Source organism: Mugil cephalus, chromosome 17, assembly GCF_022458985.1.
Source record: "Mugil cephalus isolate CIBA_MC_2020 chromosome 17, CIBA_Mcephalus_1.1, whole genome shotgun sequence".
Lineage (NCBI taxonomy): Eukaryota > Metazoa > Chordata > Actinopteri > Mugiliformes > Mugilidae > Mugil > Mugil cephalus.
This window is the reverse complement of record NC_061786.1, coordinates 15,396,288-15,416,462: the sequence shown is the minus strand read 5'-3', so window position 1 is coordinate 15,416,462 and position 20,175 is coordinate 15,396,288. Positions and strand designations below refer to the sequence as shown.

General features: G+C 41.9%; 1 protein-coding gene across 2 annotated transcripts; it reads right to left on the bottom strand.

Annotated features, from left to right (window-relative positions):
* Nucleotides 1-52: 52 nt before the first annotated feature.
* On the bottom strand, nucleotides 53-19,516 carry fyna (FYN proto-oncogene, Src family tyrosine kinase a). Of its 2 annotated transcripts, none has more exons than XM_047610596.1 (12): nucleotides 19,307-19,516; nucleotides 11,441-11,697; nucleotides 9,583-9,679; nucleotides 8,036-8,134; nucleotides 7,705-7,808; nucleotides 5,977-6,126; nucleotides 5,727-5,891; nucleotides 4,712-4,891; nucleotides 4,302-4,378; nucleotides 3,586-3,739; nucleotides 2,032-2,199; nucleotides 53-1,560 (listed from the first exon to the last, which is right to left on the bottom strand). In XM_047610596.1, the coding sequence occupies exons 2-12, from the start codon at nucleotides 11,685-11,687 to the stop codon at nucleotides 1,352-1,354; spliced, it is 1,650 nt and encodes a 549-aa protein (XP_047466552.1). In that variant the 5' UTR covers nucleotides 11,688-11,697; nucleotides 19,307-19,516; the 3' UTR covers nucleotides 53-1,351. The 2 variants fall into 2 exon arrangements, with proteins under 2 accessions (XP_047466552.1, XP_047466553.1); XM_047610597.1 differs by having other exon boundaries at nucleotides 2,032-2,163; nucleotides 19,307-19,515.
* Nucleotides 19,517-20,175: the final 659 nt, after the last annotated feature.

The window sequence follows — 20,175 nt, the reverse complement described above, 5'->3', positions numbered from 1 at the left end:
TATCTAGCTTTTAATTTTTTTTTTTTATGAACAGTGGTAGATGACAGCATCATAATGGCAAGATTGTTTATTTCAAAACCAGCTGAGTAACAGACAGAGACAATAAATAATGCAGAGACCAAAAACGTTCTGTGTATCTACTGAATTAAAATTAAAAACATGAAAAAAAATCAAAGTTTCTGCCCGACTTGCCTCCGACTGAAAGAAAAAACAGAGAAAAGGTGCACTGTTCGTGGTTACACCATCTCACCCGGAGAGACACATTTGTGACGAGGATGATGAAACGCTAAAATAAAAGTGAAAACTAAAAACCACTTATTCATGAAGCAACGCGTTGGAACGGCAGAAAACCGAAATGAAACAATAAAATGAAAAGACATTTGGTCTCGTAAAACGACATGTTATTTCCAAATACACGTTATGGAGGGACAAACACAGACACATATCCTTCATTCCCATCTTGTAAGTGGCAGTTTGTTTGTTTGTCGGGCCGCTGAAGCAAAAAGACGAGCCTGCTGCCATACATTTATGCAACATACATTTTTAAAATATCATCAGTATACTAAGCAGTCAGCTGAACAATGTTGGAGTTTTTCAACTACGTAAAGCCCAACTAAAAGTTACTTTAAGCTGATCTAAAAATCATTGGCCGAAAGCTGAAATGCGATGAATGCACTTAATATCAGTGCAGCTTGGGTTTGGGTGGAAGAGTCCATGATGCACTAAGTTAGTGTACATAAAGCATGAAGGCATTCCCTTACATTATAAGAATATTACTAAACATGAAAAGGCAAGAACAGGTGTTATAGTACAACTAAGTTCCTTGAGAAGTATCTTTATATTAACCTTGTAAAAAAGGCCGGTGGACTCCCAGAAAAAAATTCACCTCCGTCCACACCGTACTCTACCTACCTACGACCATTCAGATTATTATGTCAAGATTTGTAACTCCGTCCGTGAGCCTCACGCGTTCCTCTGCGAGCCGTAAACCCGAAACAAACTTTAACCGAAATCCACACGTTTCCAAATTATCAAAAGTAATATAAAATGAAACTAAAAACATAAGTAAACAAGCAATTCATATTTACAATACATACAAGTTACACAACACAACTCATGTCATTCAGCCATGGCAGTCATTTTCTAACCCCGTTCCCAAACCTCCTTCGATTTGATAGTCAGTTTGCTGTCTCAACTCTTCGTTCCCGTTTGCGTGAAGCCTGGAAGTCAAGAAGTCAGTCGATAGCTTTTTAGACCTTTACAGCCACAGTATGAGAGAGAGAATGAGAGGTGTCTGGCTCCCTCTGGTGGAAAGCTTGGGAAATGCTATGTCGGGAGGGGGCGGCGCTGCTCAGAGGTTATCCCCTGGCTGGTACTGAGGCTCGGTGGCAGTGAAGTAGTCCTCCAAAAAGGCTTGCAGGTACTCAAAAGTGGGCCTCTCCTCCGGGTCTTTCTTCCAGCACTGCACCATCAGCTCGTGCAGGGACGAGGGGCAGTCCTGCGGGCACGGCATCCGGTAGCCTCGCTCCACCTGCTCCAGCACCTCACGGTTGTTCATGCCTGGAGAGAGGAGAGGAGCGCACGGAGAAATTCACATCCTCGACTCACTCTGCTTGACCTCATTCATAGTTTTTCTCTTTTCTTGTAATTATCAGCTGTGTATCACGCTCACAAAAGATTTTCCTATCTACAGCAATCATCTCATTTTATCGCCAATTTATACCAGTGTAAAGGGCATTTTTTAAATACTTTTTTATGTACATGATCGTATATCGTGATTGATAAGAGTCGTTTAAACGCCAGGAACACGATGTCAGAAATGGCAGACAAACAGGAACATTTCGCATGTTGACACAGCCGTCTGGGAACATTTCTCTGCATAATGTACAGTGTAATGTACATTATGCAACGTGCGTCTCTTTTTTTAGCATACGCAGCCTACCATCCCATCGGGCTGAGGCGCTCGCGCAGGAACATCTAATGTAAACAATCTCCCGCGATTACATAATCCACATATTTTAAAAGTCTCACCTGGGTAGGGGACTCTGCCCTTGGTGACCAGCTCCGTCAGCAGGATGCCGAATGACCACACGTCGGACTTGATGGTGAACTTCCCGTAGAGCGCAGCCTCGGGAGCCGTCCACTTTATGGGGAACTTTGCACCTAAGACAAATTCAGATTGTTTTATTGCTGCGACTCCTGCAGAAATACAAACAGAAATAAAGCAACAACCAAAATTAAAGAGTAAGTAGGTCGATCTTGTCTCAACTCCTTCCTTCATTTGTCCTTTATTAGTGCAGAGACATACCAGGGAGAAACAGAAACAAAATTCCATTATCTGCGTCTGTCTCGGTTTGCACTTGGCTCAGGTCGACCAAGTAAACACTTAAACTGCTAACAAATAAGTGACTGAATGTGTTGACAGAGTGACTAATGGAGTCTGGAACTCCTCCTGGTGTAGTTCATGTCTGACTCGGGGGGGGGGGGGGGGGTGACACTTTGAGTGATTCAAGGTTTAACCACTTCCTCCTCAAACCTCCAACAACAATCCTGGTGACATGATTGATTCTCGTGTACAGCAAGTGCTCCGTTAAGGGCACTCTTCTGCTGTCTTTGTGCCACGCTTTAACCACGCGTGCTCTCGTTTTCCACTGGTTTCATCAAGACAAATTCACGCTCGTGTGCCGGCCTGAAAAAAGTGTGCGTGTGCCTCTGTGTGTTTTGGAACTGACTAAATGGAATGAGCCATCTGCCAACCCGCCAACTTTTTCCTCTGACAACAAGGATTTCACAAGATGTAGTGGTTGGAAACTGGAGAGAAACGATATGTACAAAAGTCACAAGTTAATCTAATATTCTGTCAAAATCCAGATAAACTGCAATGAAGAGCATTAGCGTTTAGCTAGCTAAGACACACACAATTACAGTATGTATGAGCAGTTCCTGATTTCGTTGGTTGTTTAAATTTTGCTACTTAACATAACTTAAAAACATGATAAGTCTCAGGCAAGCTCATAAAATCATAAAGAAGCGTTGCATTTGGAGGCAAAATTAGTAAATGTGCAAGATGAGTCATCAATTTTTAAAAATGCTAGAGAGGAAATTACAAACTGTAAAACACCATAAAACATAGGTCTTTAACAGGGGGTCAGAGGTGCTGCAGGGGGACGTCAAAATGTTTGGTTGATTAGACATTTTTTATACATTTTTTTTCCACATTCCACATTAACATGAATCCAACATATTTTATAAATGGAGGCAGAAAACAGCACTTTATTCATGTAGCTCCCTCCCATCAGCCAACTACAGAATAAAAAATGTATATTTGAAACTGTGCATAATGCAAAATTATAATAACAATATATATTTATAAATAGCACTAAGTCAAGTTTTATATAGAGAACATATAATACTACTTAATGTCTCCATCGGTGACTTCTTTATTGGGTCAGATGTTGCCATAAAGGTGACACACAGTGGTAGACTTTAATGGTGTCACATGATTGGGTAAATTTATGCTTTAAACCAGTAGAACTTGTTGACGGATTTATGAATCGTTTGTGTGACCCAATCCAACAGGCGTACCTTGTCTCGCTGTGTATTCATTGTCCTCGATGAGCCGGGCCAGACCAAAGTCAGCAATCTTGCACACCAGGCTGTCTCCGACTAGGATGTTGGCAGAACGCAGGTCTCTGTGTATGTAGTTCATCCTCTCGATGTACGCCATGCCCGCTGCCACCTGGGAAATTGAGTTATTTTTTCCATTAAACATCACATCACTCAACAGTTTCAAGGTCATTAAATCTGTGCTAAGCAGCGCGCTCATGTAGGTTTACAGAAATTCTATCAGATTTCTATAAACAGATTTGCCACGTTGTCTAAATAAACCCCAGTCTCGTCCGCGGTTCCTGATCAACTCAGAAGAAGTGGTGAGTCAGAACAAAATAACGTTCGAGTGGTTCCACTTTGAAGGCCAAATCTCTGTATTTGATACTCTGCAGATGCCTGTAATCTCAGTAAACAACCAAGTGCTACACGAATTACATGGATTTTGTGCACTTGAGTTTAAACTTCTAAAACACCAGCAATTTTGTCTGTTTCAGTGAGAGTTTGTCTGATGAAACCCCAAAAGTTGGCATGGCATCAAGATGGAAATGGCTGTAAATGAGCAACGGGGAGCTAAAACGAATAAATTGGTAACAGCTGGGGACGATTAAAGTGAATTAACTTCTTGGAAAGAAAAAAAAAACAACGCCGACGTCTCTGCTTATGAATCCAAAGTGTACTTTTGAACAACATACCTGAGCTGCCATGTCCACTAGATTTGGCAGTTTGAGGCTTCGTCCTTCTCCATCCTTTAGGAAATCAAGTAAACTCCCTGAAGAAAGAGATAAAATGAGTTACTCACTGCAGCCTGACCCCCCCGAACTCAGATTTGATCAAAACTGAGGAAAAGCCATTTTATCTAATGTTGTATTTGGCTCAGATATTTATTTATTATGCATCACTGTGGCAACTGAAGAGCTCCTTATTTTTCCTTTCACTTACTAAACTGCTACAGTTCTGTATGTGGACATGGGGCTGAGCGCCATGCCGCTAAGTAGGACACATACTGCACAGCGCACGCAGATGTATAAATTATGTAAACATGGCGTAGGTGTGTGCAAGAATGCACGCATGTAAAATTGATAGCGTCCCTTCAACCGGCTACCTTTGCTCATGTACTCAGTGACGATGTAGATGGGTTCTTCGGACACCACGGCGTAGAGCTGCACCAGCTTATCATGTCGGAGCTTCTTCATTATCTGGGCTTCCTCCAGGAAGGACTCCGGTGACATGGTGCCGGGCTTCAGGGTCTTCACGGCCACTTTGGTGGTGCCGTTCCATGTGCCTGACAAAAAAAAATAAAATATATAAATATATATATATATATATATATATGTATATTCGAGGTAGATCTACAAATGATAATGGTTGATATCTTAAAGACTTCAATAGTAAAGGATGGCAGTGCTTTTGCTTTTGTTGTTTACTTCCTCTCTCTCTGTTCTGAGGATTTTTTCAGTGTATAAATAAAGATTAATTATAACGTGAGATTGAAATCTATGTTATTAGTTACTTTGAAATGGCTTATGTTAGCTTAAATAACTAAATCTGTATATAACTGGTAAAAAGAATAGTCACTAGAAGATGTAGAACATAACTAACCAAGGCATAGTAACATACATGTACAGTTAAAAAGTATAAAATTAAATGCAAAGTACATAAATGGGAACATAAACAGCTATTCTCAGTATATAGAAATATTTTTAATAGCTTGTATTTACGTTTAATTGTAACTAGAAGTTGATGATTTGTAAATCATTTATCCTGGGATCTAACTTAATCCATGCTTGAAGAACCAACAACATGTTTGTCTTTGCAGACAAGGCACATGTGGAGCATTTTACTGCCTAATGTGGGATCAATTACGTTTTACTGAACTCAAAAAAAACCTAAAAGAACATGTGTCTAAACCATAAATACCAAGCTTTAATTAACCTAAAGGGCCTTTCAACCCCTCAATCCAATCAGAGAAATACAAAACAGTTTCTCCAGTTAAAATGAATACATTTTTTTTTTAGGGTAAAATATGAGGCTTTCCTCACTGAAGCATCTCTCATTGAGTTGTTGAGCAATGCTACTCACAGCTGTCCCATTTTTTACTTGTGCCAAAAGATACACACCCATCCAGACTTCTCCAAACTGGCCATTGCCGAGGCGTTTAATGAGCTGCAGCGACTCTCGCGGGATCTCCCACACGTCTTTGGTTTTGACGGATAGGTCAGTCAGACGAGGCATGCCTTTGTGGCACGGCACGATCAGTCGGCAGCACAGCCCTGCAGCCCTGGCTGGATGGAGCACGTAGTTTAAACCAAATGAGGAATGTATGGAAACATTCTTTGAAAAAAAAAAAAAAAAAAAAAAAAAACTCACCAGAGTAGTGCTGAACCAGCTGCTGGAGTGTCTCAAACTGGGCTCTGGTGGTGATGTAGTAGCCGCCATTATCCAGTTTGCGAATCTTATAGTGTTTGACATGATCTCCTTTAATGTCGTCCCAGTCCTGGATGGAGAGAGAGTAGGCCCCTGGAACCCACATAAAGAACAGAAGTCACAGATCTGGCAACACACACACACACACACACACCGAGTTGTTTTCTGATACAAACCGTGTGTGAGGGATTGACATAATTTCAATATTTACACTTATTGTTCATCCCATCATTAGAATAGACAACTCTAACGGTTAACAGTCTGGCTGATTAGACTGTCTGTCGCACATCTGCACACAAGACACTTTAGCTAACCTTTCACTGTAGCTAACCATACACTGAGACACTTTAGCTAACCTCACACTGAGACACTTTAGCTAACCTTACACTGAGACACTTTAGCTAACCTTACACTGAGACACTTTAGCTAACCTCACACTGAGACACTTTAGCTAACCTCACACTGAGACACTTTAGCTAAGCATATACTGAGACACTTTAGCTAACCTTACACTGAGACACTTTAGCTAACCATACACTGAGACACTTTAGCTAACCTTACACTGAGACACTTTAGCTAAGCTTACACTGAGACATTTTAGCTAACCTTACACTGAGATACTTTAGCTAAGCATATACTGAGACACTTTAGCTAACCTTACACTGAGATACTTTAGCTAAGCATATACTGAGACACTTTAGCTAACCTTACACTGAGACACTTTAGCTAAGCACACACTGAGACATTACACTGCTGAGACACTTTAGCTAACCTTACACTGACACACTTTAGCTAACCTTACACTGAGACACTTTAGCTAAGCTTACACTGAGACACTTTAGCTAACCTTACACTGAGACACTTTAGCTAAGCATACACTGAGACACTTTAGCTAAGCATATATTGACCACATATTGAGACACTTAAGCTAAAATGTTTCTATATCTCATGTAAATTGGACTGTACATTTTTTGTATTTTTTTTTACTTCTACCTCATTTTATTATTTCATTTTTATTCTTATTCTTATGTCTATGTCTTGTTCATATATGTTCTTTCTTATCTTGTGACTCTTGGACCAATAAAGTGATCTTGGATCTTGATCAGGCATAACCTTATGACCACTGACGCGAGAAGTAAATCACTACACAGTGTTTTGCTGGGAAAATTTTGGACCTGGCATTCATGTGGATGTTACTTATACCACTCACCTAGACCAGACCAGGCACCCCCACCTCACAGCAATGATACTCCTTGATGGCAGCAGCCATTCCCAACTGGATTTAGTCTGACACAGACACAGACACACACACACATACACATACAAAACAAGCTTGATCCACAGAGGCCCCCTCCCCTCAACCCATATGACCCAAAGTCACAGGACACCCTCAGAAGACCCACGTCCATTCTCTGATGGACAATATTAGGCAGGTGGTCATAATGTTATGTCTGATCAGCGTGTACGGTACATTATGCAGGAGATCTAGGGCAATGAACATGGAACACAGTTGGTGACATAATATCAAGCCAAATTTTACGTCACCGTGTTGGTGTGATGATTCTATTATAAGTTTCTCCATAAATAATTCACAAACACATCTGTCCGTTTTACTGAAGTTTAAAAGCATTCGACATGCCGGCCTGTTAAGATGCTACTCAGTCTGAGTACCTTTGGTTGTTTCACTCTCACGGATGAGGAAAGTGCCCCTGGCGTTGCCGTTGGAGAGCAGTTGCCTCTCGGCGTCCTTTCGACCCAATTTACCAAAATACCAGCTGCAGAAAAAAAAATAATATTCAAACCCTGAGGTGTAATCTTTGTTTCAAATGCGTTTCAGATAGTATGCTTGTAATGTGCGTGCCACTGTCACATTTAACAAAACCACAGTGAGATGAGTTATACAATATTAATGACGATGAAGCTGCTGATGAAGCCGCGGTGTCTTATCCAACACTGGGGCTGAGTGTGAGGCTATGTTCTTCTATATGAAAGTTTTACTCACTCTTCAGCTTGGATCGAGTCCACAGGAGCGACGTAATTACTGGGAATGTACCCAGTTCCACCTGTCGTTAGCGAACGAGCCTCCCACCAGTCTCCCTCACTGAAAAGAGGAGGACAGAGTGTGGATGAAAGATGCACGTTAGAACAAACAGAGATAGATCAGCATTTGCACATGGTGCAGAAAGATAAAGGTTTAGAGATAGTGAACACAGAGATTTATCGCCTCTCTAGTGTAAAGAGCGCATAAATAACACAATACAGAGCAGTCGTGATCTAACGTACAGGCGCCTAAAATGTCTTTGAGTATCTGTTTTAAAGTTCAAGTCAAATTAAGACTCTAAAATTAGTTTTTGTTAATTTATTAAGCCCATCAAGGTCCATTGACATCCTCCAGTGAATGACTTCAGTGTTGTTAATGAAACCTCTTCCTCTTCTTCTGTTGTGGCAGGTTTGATGCTCCATAGATGTTTTATCACATCATTATATTTGTGTGAAGAATTGGGCATCGTTTCGGTTGTTTTTTCCATCTAGGAATTTAGAAAGTCACCACATAATCACAACTGGAACATACTAGCTAACTAGCCTAGCGAGATTTCCGTGTGTAATACAAATGCAGAATTTATACTATATAGCAGTGAGTTGGCATATTGCAATCAACTGAATATCAGTCCTCCACTTCGTACTGCAATGTGTTAGAGAAGGGATTTACATTGTGGATAAGTTCCTTTTAAAGGGCTCATTTTGATATTTATTTATTTTCAAGATGCCAGGTGATGCCAGCCTGGGGGTAACTCATTTTACCCGTGAATTAATCACTGGGAGGACTGATATGGTGGGATTCATTCAAACTTACATTCTAATATATTCTATTGGTGGCCTACCTGACTTTGAATTATTCCTAAATATAGACTCTAGGCAGATGTTGCATGGAAAATTCATTAACCGGGAATCGAACCCAGGTCAGCGGCTTGGGACGCAGCTATGCTGAACAACATACCATCTGACAGATATTTCACTTTGCTTTACCGGTTTTGTCAACACAAAAGTGCATACAGATACTGGTTAAAAGAAGGAAAAAGAACATCTCGCAACTGCATCTGGTTCTCATCATTCATTTTGAAGAGTCGTTCAATAGATTTGGTTCGTTGGCAAACATCACAACTCTATAATGTACATCACTTAAATAAAAAATACACTTAAGGCTCTCTCTAGATCCTGTATTTATACAATAGTGCTCCTTGACTCCTTTCTAATATATTATTTCTAATGTACTGATTCATATTTACAAGCAACTATAACTAACACATATCAAGTGAAACAGTCACAACACCGGCTCTCAGATGTCAGTCAGCCGTTGCCATGGGAAACGCCCACTCTGAGCTCTGTTTTCACAAATATGCCTCCTGACCGTTTCATTCTCGGTCCTGCGCCGGGGTGACAACACTTCATTCCAAACGCAACATTCATAGATTCAGAAGAAAAACAGAAGAAGGGAAGTGCGACCGCCACCCCCTTTTTATGTTGTCATACAGATGTTTTCACACTTACGTGCTGTTGAGGATCTGGAACCGCTCCCCCTTTCTGAAGCTGAGGTCATCCTCGGTCCGGGCTTCGTAGTCGTAAAGAGCCACAAACAGAGTCACCCCTGCAGGAAAACAGGAAAACTTTGCATGTAGATGGCGAATTGCATGGGTGAGCTGTTGTGTTTTCCATTGTGTTTTTACTGCTTGTTCATCTGTCTAACACATGGGCTGCCTGTTATGTAATGGGAATAAGAAATACTGCCCTCTTTATTTAGTCTTTACACCCCATCTGCTGCTTTATTTTTTAGAGCACATACACAAAATGCCATTTAACAGAGTAATATTCCAAATCACTTCATGTCTAACTTTTAAATTTTCACAGATTTTGGCAATCCAGAAATCTACTCTTTATCTTTTCAGACATCTCCTCTCCATAGCACATTAGTCTTTATTGTTATTTGTTTTCTTCCAAAGCTGAGCATTTTAGTGTCCTTCAGATTTTTATTTGTTAAAAATCATGCAACAGCAGGTCCCTATTTTAAGTTTTAAAAAAAAAGTAAATTGTAAAGAGTTGGTGAAGACCATAACGGAGCTAAAAGATGAGTAAATAACTTTAATTATCGGAGGTTTTATATGCAACTACGAAAAACTTTTATCTGCGCATCATACAGCCAGAAGAACAGAAATGTGACTTTTATGCTTATCAGCATCCTCTAGAAATGACGAGTGAGGAGCTGCTGCCAAGGCCTAGATCAGAGAGGCTAATCAAATGTTCCTGACGTGACGTAGAAGGCTCTCCAGAGTCACCCGTAGCTCTTAACGAGCCTAAAACTGTAAAATGATTTCATTTTCTGATTTGATCCCAATCTCGCCTGGACGGAGCTTTGATGCTGCAGTAGGGGGACCTGCACGCTGCCACACATGTTAAAAGGTTAAAAGGTTTCCGCTCCGTCCAGTCTCAGACATGAATGTTCCTTCGTGCCAGTGTGCTGCTATGCATGGACCTTCAGAGAAAAAGGCTCAAAATGCACGACGCCAAAGCAAGACATGCTGTTAATTTATGCATCACACGTTATATGCATCGCCAAAATCTTAAGTGAAAGACCGCAAGGCCCGTTTCTACGCATCGCAACCACAATGTCTGGTCTCCCCGGTGCCTCGGTGCTCTCAGCAGCAGTAATTTAGGTCATTCTGTTTCCCTTTAACCTGCCGGCTGTTAATTTATCACCCTGTCAATGAACACAAGAGAAGAACCACATTATTATGACATAAACAGAGGCAAAAGAGTCCCGACAACCCGAACGCTGATAGACTCATCCAACGTTTTGGCTTTTATTGAAAGCTGTATATTGCCAGACAGCGAGTCTGCTTCGGAGACATTTACAGCTTTTACAACTTGGACTTTTATTCCAGTTTTAATTGCTCTGTTTGTAATTTGAAGCCTGTTCAACGGCAGAAAAGTGTTGCCCTCGCCGCGCCGCCCTGTCATAAATGAGGAGTTTATCGGGTGCGAAATATCCATGTTCGCTTTTACGCAGCGAGATAAACGACAAGATTGATATCTCTTTTAGATCTGTATAACTGCGAACGTGAAGTCCAGCCAAGCTTCTGATAATTTTAGCTTAGGATGAAGAATAGAAATGAGGGGAAACGAGTACCCTTCGCCAGGAGCACTAACTCTCTGAAGTTTCCAATGCTTGCTTTCCTTTTCCACAAAGTGCCTGCTATCTATACCCTTCTGTTTATTATGGAGAGAGAAAAAGCCTTATTCTTGGTAAAACTTCACCAGTATTCATTCTACAGCAGCAATTTAGCACCACACGGAGGTCTTAACATATTAGAGAGGACTTTCCAGTGTCTGGCTTGCAAACCTTCAGCCTCACCTGTTCCTCCCCGAGAACGAAGCGTGCCCGACTGCGAGGACGTGTGAACTCCTCCGAAAACGGTCACTGCCTGCGGCGTCGCGCTGTGGAAGTTGTTGTAGTTGGGGATGGTCGTGACCCCGAAGCTGGGGTAGTGCTGCGGCGTGGGGTCGGACCCATAGCGGTAGCCCGTGTTGTGCGAAAGGTTGGTCTCCCGGTCATCAGTGAGTTTTGCTGCTTCTTTATCCTTGCATTGGACACAGCCCATTCTCGACTGTCTGTGGGTGGAGGCGGAAAGACACAGGGACGGAATTAGCATGTAGGTAAAATAATAGCTCGGAAGCTGCCTCCATTGGGGAAATTATGATTTAATGTTCCATTATTTCCGAGCTTCCTCTGAGAATTCGAGACAGCCTTCTGAAAAATCTTTCAATTACGCCAAAATTAAACACGATACTTTAAATGCCATAACTAATTAAACAGAGGGACATAATGTTACAGAGCTCTATGTTCATGGCTACTGCGATAACTGCTATAACTATATAATAGTTTATCCAGAAAAAAAATAAAATAATGTAATTTAACAGCACTGCTTATAATGGTTCGCTTTTCCCATCTTATTGCATGAGCACACTTGTGAGAAGAATTTACACTCAGCTGCTGCATTTACAAGTTGGCATGCACTTTATGTTTGTTTTCTTTACAAGGAGCCACACACATTCATTTACATACACACACACACACACACACACACACACACACACTATGGCTCCACAGAGCAGAGGGAAACCGCTCCCTGGCTCTACGCTGCGTCTCATGAGGGGGACTGATTGAGCGTTTGGCCTCACTAGAGCAAAGCTAAACCAGATTCTGTAATGAGTGAGGCAATCTGCTTTGTCAATTAAAAAGAGCCCCACCAACTTTACAGACCCAGTTAAGCTAATGAACGTTTCGGCTCACCGTGGCCCCCTTTTTTTTTTTTTTTTTTTTAAAGCGCTGGAAGCTCATGAAGCCGGTTTTTCGAGCAGAGCAGCAGCTAGGAAAGGGCCGCTGACAGCAGCCTGGTCTTTCATCGGCGCTAGCAGCCAGCTGACTTCAGAGACAGCTAATTGGAAACATACTTGTTTACAGTGTCTGTCTGTGGATGGAGAGAAAGAGGTGGCGCTTGGGGCGAATGCCAGAGCTGCAGCAGACGGAGGACAAGGGAAACCATCCCGCTACCATTATCCGTAAAGATAAAGATATCCATGTACAACAAGTCGACTATCAGGTGGCGCCTCACAAAAATGAACGTAATCGATTTGGGAAAAAGAGAGTTTTCCCTTTCAGTTAGGTCCAAATAATGATGATCACTTCTTGGGTTTTGCTTCCCAGAATAAGCAGAAACGAGCTTAATGGTTATAAGCAAAGTTACACAGTACATGTCCAAAGTTCTTTAGGGCCTGTTTTACATTTACTAGCGAAATGCCCTCAAATGCCTATGTAGGAAAAAAAAAAGTGCAAACAGATGTGTCACTTTGCTGCATACTATGAGAAAAGCTACACCCTACGGGCAACGTTAAGCTCCGTATGTAGTTGAGGATGAAATTCATGTCACTTGAAAGCTCATTGCGTCTAAATGACTAAAAAAAAAAGTTATTTTCAGGGAGTGGTCAGTCCAGCATTGCAATGATGACATGATGCTGGACTTCCAACTGCTTTCACTCAAGTAAGGATCCAATGGATGCAAACTACGTTCTAAGTTTAATGTTTTCTAAATTATACTCACATATCATTTGATTGTTCAAACTGCAGAAGTAGCATCAGTAAATAACATTTCATTGTTGGGGTGGGTCAAAGGGCAGGATAGCTTATCTGCTTTAGATGCCGCCGGGTAGTTTAATTCAGAAGTAGCTAAATCTGAGGTCTAAAGGATCACAAGATTAAACTGTGGAGTAATGACAGATACATTTCTGCTATTTATTTTGTGCTTTAAAAAAACAAAAATGTAGCGAGGCAACATGTACACAGTTGGATGCCAAACACAAGTACATTTCTCGCGGCATACTCCATTTACCAAACCATCTCAGCTGTGCTGCTTTTCAAATCTCTGCTTCTCATCTCTGTAAACAGGCTGCAATAATAGGAAATCGCCGAAGCAGATGACAAGTACAAATCTCTGCTTTGTTACCTGCGGCCCCAAAAATACCAGGAGGCAGTGTGCGAATCTGAAACAGAAAACAAACGCCTACCAAGTACAGAATTCACCTCCTGCGTGCAGGATTTCACTATTTTCTCTATGTTGTACCGCACTCTGCTTAAACTTACAGAGGAAGGGAGCCACTGCAGAGAGAAAGAGATCACTGTGATTCATTACTGCCGATAAAACCCCATAAAATACCAAGAAGAAGAAATGAGCCCAGCGGTAGCATTACAGTATAAGCTCAACACAAGCCAAGACCACAGACAGAAATACAAGAGGGAGCGCTGCTGCCTTTCCAGTAATCCTTGAGATATCAAATAATCTTCTTTGGCATTTATATTTTTATCTTCAATCTTCTGGTATTTCCAGCATCGGTCTTTCCCTTACAGCAGATTTGCTGAAATAACAACTTATTTTTAGGCTAAATTCTATTTAGAGTAAAATCAAGGAGCAAACCCGCATATAGAAATATCGGTGCCAAAAGGTGCAGTTCCTCAAATGGCCACTTGGGGCCAATAAGTGAGGAGATGCTGATAACAACAGAACAATGTGTTTCTGTTACAAAGGTGCAGGAATAATAATAATGATAAAATAATTGCAATAAGCAAGAGTGATGAATGACAAAGTTGAGGTAGTCTTTCATTGTTTGGGATGTTGTGATTTTCATTTAATAGACTGTTTTACTGCAGATGCAGCACAACTTCTCAGAGTTATTTCAAAATAAAACGTCAAAATTACAATAGAAAATGTGGCTCTTGCATATTCAACACAAAGTGAATAATTCCGCCACTTTGGTGCAAACTGCATGAAAGTATTAACTGAGCCTGAGACTGGAATAAAACAGGTACAGTGTGTTTTTTCCCGTGGATTTTCTCTTTAACTACAGTGATTGAAATAGCACTGCCTCCGCTCCTGCAGGGATCAGAGTAAATGAGGGGAGATCTCGTGTCGTTGTGCTGCCTGCGGGGATTTAGAAAATCTCCTTGCTCTTCAAGTAAAAAGGCCGGGTGCGGCTGCAGCTTTAACATATCTGTAACCATTTGTGTACATTAAATGAAGGCCGTGTGTATTGTTTATATGGTGCCGTATGTGCTTCATTTTGTGACACGAATCGTGTCTGTGTTGTGACTGCAGTCCACCATCAGCAGACAAGAGAAAAAACTGTCCTTTAAATGAATGGAATAGTCACTGATGAGCGGCTTACCATGTTTTCATAGCATCATAACACAGCCGTTCATCACAGTCTCTCAGATCCAAGAGACAACTGTTCTGTCATTCAATTACATGCATGAGTCAACACCACGTATCACATCGGAAAATGTCGAGACAAACCTTCTCAGTGTGATGATTTTAAGTTTGCGTTCTCCCTCATCTCGCACACAGACACATGCTCGCCATCCTGACCCGCGGCGCAACTTCTCTCCACCCGCCCGCCCCCCCACTAAAAAAAAAAAAAAGCAGACGATGCCATCGCAGCCGCGGGGCTTGTTCCTTTTCCACGGCACAGCCTGGGTATCGCATGACCACCTCAGCCTGCGCAAGAACAATCATGAAGCTATTTTCAGACCTAAAACTTGAACAGCTTGCTTCAGAGAGGATGGTGTGATGGGGAAGGTCCTACGGGGTGGGGTGGGGGGGACAGGATCGTAGCTATGAAATGTGTTTTGAAAAAAAAAGAAAAGTTAATAGCAAAAGGCAGAGATGATAAATGAGTGGGAGGACTCGCACAGAAATTCACAGCTACTCGGGGCCATCATATCAAACCTCCTCCTTTTGATTCGTTGAATGCGCTTTGCAGCCACAGTGAGACTCTCTTTCTCATAAAACAGAGAGACACGGAGAAGTCAATATTATCCCAACGCCCAGTAACAGGTCAATGCTGCTACTATCGGCCCCAACCACCGGGCTCAGTGGGAAATTAATTTACCAAAATGACGCCCTTTATATTTGATGCTGTGCAGGCACAAGTGTTAATCATCTATAATGACACTGACAGCGCTGGAAGCCATAATGAGATACTGGGTCATTTATAGTAAAGCTGCAATCAATACACTAATTTAAAAAGGACAAACATGTCAGGGTCACGCAGTGTAACTGATGGATTAAACAGGAGACAGTCTGTCAGGCCGGAGAAAACGTCTGATTTTCCGTTACAGAGAAACAAAACTGACCGTGTGAGAATTAAATAATCAAAAGCACCTGTTTCGTCTATTGAACTACTTGATTACTAATAGATTTAATGAAAAAAAAAACAATTAATTGAATGGCATATTACTTTTTTTAACAGGTTGATCAACCAGAAACCTTTTTTTCTGATTGCCACTTGTAAAATCAGAGGATTTGATTATTTTCAGTTTTTATTTTCAGTTATTATGAAAGCAGGATTTTCACCTTGAGCTCTGTGAAATTATGCGGCGTAACGAGCATTTCTCAGAGACTTTGGACCATCTATAAACTGAACAACAGATCGATGAACTTAAACTAATTCTGTAGCTTAGCTTCTACTGAATTTGATTATTCTTATTCTGCATCTATTTCCATTTCATACCCATTTAGAGTTTTTCTAATAACGCTTTGGACGGGGATTAAAGTGTGCTCTTGCCTTATACTTAATACTACAATTGGATCTGCCTTTCAGTCCAAATTGCAAAAAAAAAAATTAAGGCTATGCGGTGGAAAACCTTTATTTCATCCTTCGTTAGTTTGTGTGTACATATAACATATAATTACAGCCTACGATTCCTTCTTTTTCTTTCAGTGGTTTTCAAGGTAAACGAGCCCCAGTGGTAACCCAAGTGCAAGACCTTTCTTTTTTAGACTGTGATCCTTCCTCTGAAAGTTTCCTTTTTTATCTGAAACATCAGACACTTGTCTTGGACGCCTCCTAAAATCTATTTCACTCTTCCAGCAGCGAATTCGTAGAACCTAGGTTATATTCATAACTTCTTCTTCTAGTAGCATACTCCTAGCTGCCTTATCCCTGCTCTAGCTGCTCCACCTTGCAATCACTGATTTCTGGGTGAACCAGCACAGGAATATCACCAGATTTAAAAAAGTATGGTATACTGCGAAATACAGAGAGCGTTGTATGTAGCATTGTATAAATGTGTTTGACAGGGGCTTGTAGCATAAAGTTTACTGCCACGCACAACGAGCCCAAACCAGGGACTTGAGTTGCTCATTGTTGTTTCCAACTAAATAGGAGCGCACCACCTAAACCATAGGTCTTCAACGAGGGGTCCGTGACCCCTAATGGGGTTGATTAGAACGTCTTGAAATACACATTAACCTGATTCCAACATATTTTAGTAAACGCATATAGTATGTAGGGGGTCCCTACTTTATCTCTCCATCAGTTTGGGGGTCCTTAAGCTGAAAATGTTTAAGACCCCTGACCTAAACCATAACAAGCTTATGTTATTTCTGTTCTGTACTAGAGATGCAAAGATCCAGCTAAATAAAAAAGGCCGAGTTCCGAGCCTTTTGTGCTCAGCTGGTCATTACATCTACAAGACGTAATAATTTAACCTCAGTGAACCCACAAATCCCCCTGGAACACAATCATTTTGCAATTCAACACAGCTTTAAACAAGGCAGCCCTGTTTAATTGGAAATGAGGGGTCCCTTTACACTCAGATCATTGACATGGCACAAAACAAGGTCAAACCTCCCACACCCCTCCCACAGTGACAGCATTCAGCTCCAAAATCCAACTTTCTGTTCGTGCAACAAAGACCAAAAGAGGATCGTTTTCAGTTGTGTGCCATCTGAATGCGTGCGAAACCCACTGCTTCGTTTACTGGGTTCGGGCGCAACGCTGGCAATCTCCTCCTTATGGCTGCCATTCTCTGAATAGTTACAACATTTGCTTGTTGCAGACAACTGAGTTCATTCAGTGTATCAACAACAAGACAATGGCCACATTTCACTCTACAAGATTATGTGCACAATGAAATGCAGTGTTGGGGCTTTCAAAGCATTCTTCGTGGACTGAATGAACAGAGCTGGTTATAAAACCCACAGCTGAGCTTCATACAGCATGTGGGTTTAAGGCTAACTGTGTTTGAGTGTCACATCGTTCACTGCTGAGTACGTTGAGTCATGTATTTAAACCAGAGAGCCCACTGTAAATAAATGTCCACTCAGTCCGTGAGGTGTCTGTCTCGCAGATGAGCACTTCCAAGCAGGAATAATTAGAGAAAAATTATGTTTTTTTTTCCAGATTTCATGTTGCTTCTGCCTCACAGTCGGAACTCGTGCATTTAAATTATTCTTTCCAAATCTCGTGCCAGTGGAGAGCAATGGTCAATCTTGAGAATCCAATGGAAATAATGATGTGGTGGGTACACAGCCATGGAGGTTGGAAGGTTTCTAGTTCAACTTAATCACACTTGAGTTGATGGAAAGTGCAAACCAATGCATAAGCCACGCAGAGTGCAAACGCTGTGTGCAGCGCTGCAACTATTAGTCAATGAGAAGACGCAGGACAAACAACAACAACAAAAACAGCAGCTTATGAGATGTCTTCTCATTATGTTAAATTAATTTAAACCAAACACATACGGCTCAGAGGTATCAAGTCCAACTCCGTGACTTGCTCAATGACACTTTTGCATGTAGACATAAGGCTAGAAACAAAGAACCAACCTCACCATTAACTGCCCGTCCGCTTTACAACCACAACCAACTACCACGCGCGTCAGGGTTAATCAATTGACTGTGCTTTGACATATTTCATGATTGATTGAGCTGTAGCCGGGCGATCAACAGCTCAGATCACAAACTTTCCAAATCTCCAAAAAGTTAACTTAATCAGTTGTCAAAATGGATTCTGAACAGTTTTGTACAGATGGACTGGTTGAGTTGCTGTAGCATAAACATGAAAATGATCACCAGTTGAATTACTTTAAAAGCAATCAATAGACTTTGCTGAGTATGTACACACGCCTCTGTGTGCCTGTATGTAGGTTGAGCTGTATGGACAGAGCCAGGGAGGAAATACACAAGACCTGTGAGCCACAATATGCAGCTCCCTTCATTAAAATTAAAGATTTTACGCAGGAATTGAGCAGTCACTAGCGGACAGGCTGATCAACGAGAGCTTCGGGATGCCAACCAACACACAAACTAGCGCCCAACTTATTGCCCACGTAGGGTTAGCCACACGGCGCATCGTCCCCAGTGTTTGCCTACAAGATGGATGGCTGCACCTCCAGACGCATCGCGCGGAGGCAGCTTTGATTTGATATTTAACAGCGGTGGAATTTAGCTTTACGCATACGGGTTCGGGAGGTGAATCGGTGGCAGCTCGTTCGCAGGCCGTCGTGGCGTTTATCATGTGTGTGTGCTTTGCATGGCCTCAGTGGTCAGCTCCGTTCTGCAGCGCATCCATCCCTGCAGCAACACAAGAGCCCCCCTCTCTCACTGCAAAACATCATCCACAATTACAACGCCGCCGTCGCTCCCTGCCTCCCCCGTCTCACTCTTCGCAGTGTAAACTTATCAGTTCATCAGATGAAGCTTACACCTGCAGAAAGGGCTGGAGTGTCGACGGGCTGGATTGCAGCGACTCAAATATGTGTTATTCATCTGCTCCCCTCTGTCTCTCTCCCGAGATGAATTCACGGCGCAAAATAGGGGACAAGGCGAGTGCACCAATTGAAATTCAACACAAGAAGGGAAAAAAAAAATCAAAGCGTGCTTACCGCAGATAAATCAGATTTAATCCATCGGAGTTTCCAGAGTTTCTTTCGCGAGGGGGGAAATCCGCGGATGTTTTTCTGATCCCTGTCAGGCTCTTTTCTTCGCGCACAAACACAGGGAGAGGGGGAGACGGAGAGAATAGCGGTGGGAGACACCGTCCCTGCCGATTCAGGAGCTCCTGTCGCCGCCGTGTGTACAGATGATGACGGTGGCGACTGACCGTCAAGCTCCCCGCAACAACAAACACCGCTTCCGGATAGCGCTTTCAAAATAAAACTTTGTGCCTTTTGTAAACTCCACAAAACAAAGATAACGAACATTTAAAGCGAACCAGGTTTAATTATACTCGTTTAAACTTAAATGGCCCCACCTCATATGTGTCAGTAACATCACGATTAACGCTGCCGATCAATATGTAAAGAATTCGGATCGCGCGTGGTTTTATTTTGATCAGCTTATTCTGAGTTTATTTCCGGTTTGTGTCTGGCTGTCTTGACGCAGCCGTGATTGCGTCCTGCTGATGCGGATGCTCGCCGACCGGAGAGCGTTGAAAGACAGCAGTTCCCTCCAATCATAGTTTACAATGTGTAGCGGGGGCACCGCCCCGTCTTTGGACTGACTGAAAAACAGGGCAAGGTTGGCAAATTTTTTGTTTTTGTTCAAGTCATTTAAGGCTCCTCCGTACTGTTTCCCCTAATAGGTCTTTAAATGCGATTCAGGAACACACGTTTCTAAAGCAGGTTAATTCAGAGAAAGAAAGATTAGACTCAATTTATGATTAAAGAATAAAAATAAGAAGTTTTTATTGTCATTGTCTGGTGACAAACAAAATACAATTTGAAAGCTCTTGGTTTGGGGGCAATGAAAATAG